The sequence below is a fragment of the Geospiza fortis genome, unplaced genomic scaffold, assembly GCF_000277835.1.
Source record: "Geospiza fortis unplaced genomic scaffold, GeoFor_1.0 scaffold403, whole genome shotgun sequence".
NCBI classification, from domain to species: Eukaryota; Metazoa; Chordata; class Aves; order Passeriformes; family Thraupidae; genus Geospiza; species Geospiza fortis.
In genome coordinates, this window is record NW_005054336.1 from 322998 (window position 1) to 332273 (window position 9276).

A 9276-nucleotide genomic window follows, 5' to 3' on the forward strand; every position below is an offset into this window, starting at 1 on the left:
CATCAGATTTTAAAAAAATTAAAATCATAATTTCTGGACATACTTTGAATCAAAGTGAAAAAGAACTCCCAGGAAGAATTCAAATTTTCCTAACATCTTAGCATAATGTAATGCACCTAGATTTATTATGAGAGTAACAGGAAAAAGCCCCAAAAACTCCTGTTGCTGCAAGATACACTTTATAACTAAATAGATGCTACCTAAGCTTCTATTCCAGACAAGGAAGGGAAGGGATTTCTGTCACTAACTAATAGTATGTTTATGCCATCCCAAGCTGTTAGACCAGATAAGGAGAAGTTAGAGAAGAATATTGCATATAGGAGGGCCCTGACAATTGTTACACAAAGAATATATACAAGATTGATATATATCTGTCTGCCAAAGGGATAAAAGTAAGGTGCCTCAACACATACCACTTTATTAAAAATAGCTGTTCTTATCATGAAATGCTGTGTATGATATACATTGATCAGACATTCCTGAGGAGTTACAGAAGGTATAACAAACATTTTCAATCACAGCTCACAGGGGCTTTAAGATAGATCTTATTCCACTTATCATATACATGTTCCTCACACATTCTACAGTAAACAATATCAATTAACAAAGAAGAATAAAAAGAAAGATCAAAGAAATTACAAAAAGCAATAAGTACAAATAATAGCTGAATCTGAAGATTCAATAATAACAAATAATAGCTGATCTCAGGAGACATCTGATTGCCTAGCACATCTTGCCCAGCTCAGCACCTTGATCTTACCCTTATGCTAACCCAATTTTTGTGTGACTAAACTCATCTGATCTTATACCAAAAGAATTAAAATTAAAATTAATTTCTCATTTCCTCTACAATATCTGTTATTTTAGTTCCTTAGTCCATTGTCCTGCAAACATAGGTAACCCTGACAGTGTGTAGGTGTCAGGAGCCCTCTAGAGGCTATAAATAAACTGGACATTTCCAGAATGCCCTTCTCCATCTATGCAAACTTCAGTGATATTTTAAGTGCAGGAAAAAATGCCTTCATTCTGTGAACTTCTTGACTTCTTTTATCCTACAATGAGTTCCTAATCATGTTCAAATAAAAATAAGGCTGAAATTCCTAGCAAATACAGAATAATTGTTAGATGCAAAGCTTCTATTTTCATTTATACGTGCACTGCCCTCAACCTCTCCTATGCAGAGATACGTATGTAGAAATGTAGATGTTAATATGTTTCTATGTGTGGAGAGCAGGAGGAGGAACACACCTCTCTCTCCTAACTATTCCAGTTGTCCTGTTAGTTTTCTGAGTCCTGACCGATGGGTCTTTTTCAAGGAAGAGTACAACCCAAGGCAGAGCATCTGACCTAAGAGCACCTTCAGTCAGCAGGGCAGCCACTGAATTTAAGGGGGGACAGACTTCATGACCTTCTAAAAGAAGCTTTCATGTTACATTACATGACATGAAAAGTACCAGTCCTGTGGTTGTTTTGTTGGTTTACTTTTTTCTATTAGATCCTGTATATGCAAATAGTTCTTTACTTGTAGGATTTTATGGTTACAAGACGAAGTTTACAGCTTACCTGACAGATTGACAGGCAATAGTACTTTCTACTGCCTGCCTCACTCACCAAATTTCTGTATAGATATATGTTTAGACATTACATATCTCATAGCAGCCTCTTTACAAAGAGGTGGCCAATTAAATGCATATGATTGGCCATATGCACCTTAACCCTCACAGGGAAGAGGTGATGCTCTTTTGGAAAAAGATACCAGGACCAGCTGCATGGGCATCTGTATTTGAAAGGGAGCACACAGGACATTATGCCACCAGGGAAATCTCTGCTTACATGGCTTCAGTGTAGGCAAGGTTTAAATGATTGAGAAATGTATCGGGGCCAAAAAAAGATGCAGGACTAAGAATCCTGCATAGCATGAAGTCTGCACAGTGCAAGGAAAATTAACACTCTCCCTGGATAAGCTAGTTTTATTGTTTTCTGGTTTGATTTCATTGGTTTTAGGGGGGAAAAATGAAATTTTGGTCATAAGCAATTTTTTCTTTCTCGTCTAAGTGCAAACAATATTGTGCCAGTAAGGCAGCTATAAGCTACACAATCCATTTGCCTGCTATAAAAGAAGACAAAGGCATGTAGTCTTACTCATAAACGAATCAAAATTCATCTTAAAACTAATTGAGAGAGGTCTCTCAATTTGGGCTTATGGGTTTAGTACCCTATTAATGTTTAATTAAATGTTACAGTCTCCATTCTGGGAAAGACTTGTGAGCAAGGAGTGTAGACGTAGAATAGAACAAGTCAGTGTGCATTCAGTTAACCAGATAGCTGCTCTCTAGGATTGCTGGGAAAAGACAAGGTTTTGGAAAAAGGGAAAAATGTGACTGAGATGTTAAACTTGAATAACTGACCCATGTTAAAGAACTGAAAAGAAAATTTCAAGGCAAAGAATATCTGTAAGAACGAGGACTGAGTGTACTGCTAGGGTGGACTGAGGTTTTTTTCTCTTGTTTAAATGAATCCACTGCTTTTAAAGCACGAGCTCACAAAATCCCCATATTTTAATGAGGTCCCTGCAAATCTATCTTAATACCAGATTGGGCATGTAGATCCTCTTTCCAGAATGCACGCCTGTAATAAGATGCAGCTCTTTGGATTCTTGCACATATTTAAAGTACCTCTTCAAGCTCAGAACAATTGTCAGCATTCATTTTGTACAGATATCCACAGATTTGTACACCATGTCATGAGAAACATAAAACACTGTAAAAAAATTTACATGCATCCATAAACAAATCCATCAAAGTTCAGAGCAGAGATGTAGGCTCTTCTAAGCAGACTTGACCTAAAATGTTTACAGGATATAAAAACATACTTATTCTAGTCAAGCCCAAACTATTTATCTTTACTGGCTTAGAGATATGTAGTTTATTTAAGGCAAAGACTCACATGAACTATGCACACAAGCAGAAAGCATTAAGCTAAAAATAATATACATTCACATTAAAAGCAGATTTTGGATACAAAATGCGTTCCAAGATATACTGTACAACCCTCTTAGCAAGGGAACAAGCTCCAAATATATCAAAATTATAATTAATTCTTTGACTTTCCATACTGCCTTTTATCCCATGATCTCAAAATCCTGATTTTGGCACTAATTAATTAGAGATGAAAGCATTCTTTTGAGATCCACTATTGATAGAAAAATCCTTTCACACACGCACACTGAAATCAATGTCTCGTGCAACAGTTGTTGCCGTGCATGGCAATTCCTCCAAATGGTTTAGAGAGGGAAAGAAGGATTGCATATCCCCTTAAAAATTTAATGGGATTTAGTTGGAGAAATGGTAGTCATACCTCTATTTATACTTTAAAAAAAAATAAAAAAAGGTTAATGGCAGTCAGAGGAAGAAAACTTCCAGCTGGATCAGCTAACTAAATTCCCCACTTAAAATTCTCAGAAAACTCGTCTACAGAGTGAAATAAAAAATCGGTATCTAGAAGTCAAATACCTTAGGTCCTCGCTGCTTGGGGCATTTTCCTGTTAGCTTTTCATCATCTATTTCACACTGCTCCAGAAGATCCAAAATGTCCTCCTCCTAGAAATGGGAATTTCATTACTATGAATTCAAAGCAGGACATACCCTGTCCTTCAAAAATTCAAGCAGAAAGTGGTAGAAATTTAAAATTACTCTGGTTACTAATTCCTGAAATAGGAATATGAATTCCTCCACAGGAAGAAATAGAAATATTTCTTCTCATGCATGCATCTCTCCTTGCAAGCAACATGAAATTGAGGGTTAAAATCAAGCCTTAACATATATTTTTAAAAAAAGTCAGAAGGATTGAACAAAGATTCCTGTAAAACTGTTGGATGATGCCAATTACAAAGAGGCAAAAGTATTTCTCAGATTTCAAATTACATCATGTTAGCTGGTTATTAATATAGCTGTTTTCCTACTGTCTCTGACTAAATAAGTAGGCAAATCAGGTGAAATTTTTGGATGCCTTAAATCCTTAAACTAGTGGAGCTAGTTTTAGGGTGCCTCTTGTTCCAGTCCATACAAGTGGATGAATAGGCTGGGAACATTACTGGAGGAAGAAGGAGGCAATTACCAGCTCAAAAGCAGTTTCTGCCAACCTCTGGTTTGGCCAGGGGTAAGGCTGAGGATCAGGGATATGGTAAAGTAGCTTAAAGCCATCTAGCCTGTCTCCACCCTGGGTCCACTGCAGTTCATCCAGATTCAAGGATCTGGCCCACAGGCTGCACAAAGAATAATAATAAGATCATGGAACATTATCAAATGCTATTTATCAGCCATCATACATGATTTTAGTGAAACTAATCCACGAGGTCATTAATTCAAAGTAACTCCTAAAGCCAGAACTCGGTGTACTTCAGTACCTTCATTCTTTTTAAGGGGTTATTCATTTCCCGCTGAAGTGAAGCTGCTCTTCCAGCAAGAAACGTCTGGAAAGCGGTGGCTAACAAACTCTCATACTTTTCAAGTAATGTCTTATCATCAGGAGGGTAAATTCGCCTGAGAAAGGAAAAAGAGAACAGCTTAAGATAGAAGCTGAGGTATTCATCACACAAAAGTAATGTCACTAATACACAGTCTCCTTTTTAACATGTACACATCCCATCTATAATAATTATATAATATCAAATCATAAAACATATACTTTGACCATTGCTCTCTAAATCTACTTCTAATTCAGTGAACACAATCATGTTTAAACCATCAATTAGCCAGTCAAAAGAAATTCCATGTAGGTCATTCCAGAGGTATACTAAAACCCAGTTTTGCAGTGCTCAGAAATTTCAGCGGGTGTGAGTGATGCATACAGGTGTGAATGATTAATGAAATATTAACAAAATATTGTATGTCAAATTCAAAGCCACGAGATAATTTTTTTTTGCAATCAAAGGAGACAAAACAGTGAAAATCTGAACAATAGCTCTGATCCCATGGGCAGGATATGAATTAAGGATTGAGTATGTAGTGCACTTGAATGCTAAGTCCTCCAAAAAATTAACAGGAAGAAATAGTTGCTATAAGAAAGAAAAAAAAACGGTACATGGATATAAACAGTCACTGATTTTCCATTAGAGCAGCTATGCCATTATTATCTAAAATCACAAATAAGGAGATTATGACAATATCAGAAGAAGGACTTGGTGATTTATTCATGCTCATCAAGCAACAATGGGCTTTGAAGAAAACCATTTCAATCCATCTGTCAGGAATACCCAAAACACAGCCAGAAATATGGCTAAGACGGAAGACTAATTTTTAATGTATTGTAAGGAGTAACCCATAAGTTAATTTTGCCTGCACTGTGCAAGGCATGGACTCCATTTATACAGGGCATGACATTTTGTGACTTCTTTGTATTTGTGAGTCTTTTCTGAACTTTTTACAAGTTTCTTTTTTTTTTCTCGTTCTTCCTTTTCAGACATTTTCTCCCTGAAAAGGTATCTATCATGAGGATTTTGTTGCAATGGAAAAAAAGGATGATTTGATACCATTAGTCTCAGGGCAGTTGTAGAACCAAATGAAGATGCTTCCGGTTTGCATTAAACACCTAAAGGAGATTTAGGTTCTAATTTCGTTTCAGTCAACACCTTTTAATGGTGCTGATTCTACTGCAGAGAAAGTGCCATACAAGAATGCTTTTAAGAAAGGATAATATTCTTAATGTATTTAGAAATAGACTGCAGCTAAAGACCATTTCAAAGCCATGTACATCCTTTCCAATTCCTCATGATTTCACAAGAGCTTGAAAGTGGGGCTCCTACTTCAGCTGCCCCAAGACTCCTGATGGAGGCTGCTGTGCTTGCACAGACATGGCCTAAGCCAATTGCTGAGCTGATATCCACAGATTAAATCCAAACCTCCTGAGTTTGACTGAGGTTTCTCTGGATTTTTATTCAGAGTGCAATATTAATCCATTCAGCAATACTAGCATCCAAAATTTCCATTATTCCATGTCAATGCCTGGCACAAGCTAGTCCTGCTCTACAGATGAATATCACATGGAGAAAATACTGCATAACTCTCAGATAAAATTCCTCTTCTTCTCTAGCCAAAATTACTTTCCTTCTCATGGTCTGCTGATCCTTCAGCCTTTTCTCAAAGACGTGGCAATAAGAAAACACAAAGCTATTCTGCCTTTTTAAAAGTGCAGATTCTCATGAAGTGACACTTTACTTTTTCCTGAGGAAAAGAAAGTTGTGTGGTTTTATTGATTTACATTAACCCAAAAGCTAAATAAAGAGAACATGTGTCTGATTTTCAGTCAAGAACCGAATAAGCAACTTAAAATGTGACATTTAAGTTAGCAAAAAAAAATGTGTTAAAGCATCATAGTGCTTTTCTTTCTTTTAGTAGCATGAAAATAACCACTTTGTCACTTCATTGTACATCTAGAGGTTTTTTTTTACTTACTAGTTCAGCTCTACACATCAAGAAAATACGTAATTAAAAGTTACAAAGAAAGACTCTTTGTAAGCAAAATGTTAAGTCATCAAAATTGCAAATTGCATGGAAACTTCTATCTGTTAAAATGAGAATTTTACTGGGAAATATAGAACATCTGCTCAAAAAAGGCAGCAGTGAAGAACAGCAATAAAGGTATTCTGAGTAGTTCACAATAAAATATGTGAACTCAGACGTCTCACATTCTGGATGAATATTATAAAGAGTGGACAAACATTCCCATCATATATTGCTAGCCATACTCTGCTCCCTTTAACAAAATATGCCTAGGCCATGCTTTCACTTGTCATAACAAGAAATAATAACAAAAACATCACAAAAAAAATTTTTGTTTTCCTGTTGTAACTGACAATGTAAAGCTCTCTTTTGAACATCTTTTATGAAGGAATCTGAAGGTACTTACATTTCAGCCTGCCAAGATCCAAAATTCAAGTGCAAAAATAAAAGTAAAGTATTTCAAATGTCACTCTATTCAAAATGATGGAAGCACCCATAAAGTTTCCGAATTTTTGGCAACCCTCAGAGATACAATTCAAATATGATCTTTTTACAGGGGAATATCACACTGCACCCCCTGCCACCATGATAAGAAGGATCATATGTGATTAGAGAACAGGTCCATAACAACAATCATGGACTGAATGTACACTGAATGTGAGCAATCATGTCTTTGAAGCAAATGTCTTGCACAAACAATAGGGCGACTGATGCCATGTAAATTCCTAAGTGCATGGAAAAAACAGGAATCAAGAAAAGAACCATCTGAAAAAAGATACCTGATGTATATGTATATATTTTCTATAAATGTCTACACGTTTTTGGCAGAAAATTATCATCTACCACAAATACTTGTTTCCACTGTTCCTAAAGAATATACTGAATATTTCCTACTAATACAGTCAAAAACATTCACCTGTAATTCCCCATGTGTCTATTTTCATGCTCCTCTTTGGAAATCTGTTTACGTACTTGTGCAAGTCTTTCCTTCTACAAATCAAGAAAGTAAGACAATTAAAACAAAAGAGAACATAAGCCATGAGCAAGAAACAGCACGTTTTTCCCCTTCCTACCAGTTCTTGTTTTCTCCTTTCCAGTGTGTGGCGCTGCTTCTCCCAGTCTGAGGAACCCGGCAGCAGTTTTTTCACTGACCCTTGACCATAGAGCCTTTTTTGAGCCTCAGCCTTCTGTTGGGCTAAATTTTTCCTTTTATCACTTGTCCTGAAGCACAGATGATAATAAGAAATGTCAATTCAATGCAGCCAAAATGAGATGAACTTTCATATCAAGTAAATAATCTGTATTTTCCAGTCAGTCGTGTTTGTCATATATAATTAGAATTGAAACATTAATTAAGTTTTTTTTTAATATTAACATTCATGGCTACAAAATTTTAACACTTTAAGGGATACTGTATTTACTCTGTGCTATAATTTAATGTACAAGCATGGTTGTATCTATTTTCCTGAGCTGTAGATTTTTTTCAACATAGCTACAAAGTTTTCCTCTAGAGGGGTAGGCTTTTGACTGAATGTGACACTATCACTCAAGCAAATTTTTGTTATGGCCATATACTTATGACTGCACACATACGCCAACTTCAAGATGTGTTTGAAAAATTTTGTAAAGAAGTACAAAGATTACTATTACCATTCATTTTTTGCAAGAACATACGCATGAAGAAAAACTAAATTTAGGTTAATTTTTATAGTAAAACTGACAGCAAGGGAAACATTTACATTTTGAAAATGTGAAGGTGGGAACAAAGGTTTTTCATTTCCTCTAAGTCCAATTCAAATTAAAAAAAAAATCAAAGCAACAGAAATAGAGCCAGACTGAAGAAAAGAGGACAAGGTACCGTATGTTGAGGAGCTTTAATGCATTTAGCAGAACACCTTTTTTTACAACATAGTCTATTTTTTGATCTGTTCCAAAGCTTGGGGCACGATTAATCTGAAAAAAAAATGAGACACAGAAGACTCAGGAATGTTCAGGTTCGTTGGGAACACACCTATTATAACAGGCTTTGTAGAAATGGCTCTTTCAAATACAACAGAGTTTAAGAGAATACACGTTGAGAAGTTCCTTTCCATTTGTATATTTTTGAAACAGAGTACTGAGTATCACAGACACTGGGAGCTGGGAAATGTACCCTTTCAGTCATTAGTTTATCCAGACATTTACAGTGAACACCATTCAAGTCCTGCCACTGTGAATCCAGTCTAATATACTCTTGATTGCTGCTGCCAGAGAATTTACCACACAAAGTGCTGTTAAACACATCATAACAGATGATGTGCCATGCTATGGTGGTCCAGCACAGAAAGAGTCAAACTCTTTTCTATGTCCCAATCTGAAAGAAACTTTAAATACTACTCAAAAAAGTAACAACTATACAAGGACCGAAAGAGGCTCTAATCCAAGGTATTTTTAAGCATTTTTAAATAACTTTTCAGATACACTTGACAGCAACATGTAGAGAGCTAAGCTATTAAATCAGTACATAGTGTGAAAACATAAGATAATTAACAGTCTCCACAACAAAAAGCTTATAAACTAAGTACAAGATTAGAGATTAAAATCTGTACCATAAATATAGAGAAACAAGGAAAACGCAACTGGGAATCTCATAGTGAGACTAAATCATAAACTTAACATCCTATAACCCTGACAAGTTTTGGGCTCCCTGCAGAACCTCAGTTGTCAGGAAGATTTGAGGAGGAATAATGATTTATTCTAGGAACTCTTTCCAGGCTGGTATAAAAATTTATATTTG

At 35.9% G+C, this 9276-nt stretch overlaps 1 protein-coding gene across 1 annotated transcript in view; it reads right to left on the reverse strand.

Annotated features, from left to right (window-relative positions):
- Positions 1 to 9276, reverse strand: part of TTLL7 (tubulin tyrosine ligase like 7) — a 65848-nt gene that overhangs the window by 20482 nt on the left and 36090 nt on the right. The window contains exons 10-14 of the mRNA XM_031057924.1: positions 8359 to 8453; positions 7574 to 7721; positions 7417 to 7490; positions 4406 to 4541; positions 3513 to 3599 (exon numbers count right to left, since the gene is read on the reverse strand). Of these exons, the coding sequence (XP_030913784.1) occupies positions 3513 to 3599; positions 4406 to 4541; positions 7417 to 7490; positions 7574 to 7721; positions 8359 to 8453 (540 nt within the window). The remainder of the gene's footprint in view (positions 1 to 3512; positions 3600 to 4405; positions 4542 to 7416; positions 7491 to 7573; positions 7722 to 8358; positions 8454 to 9276) is intronic.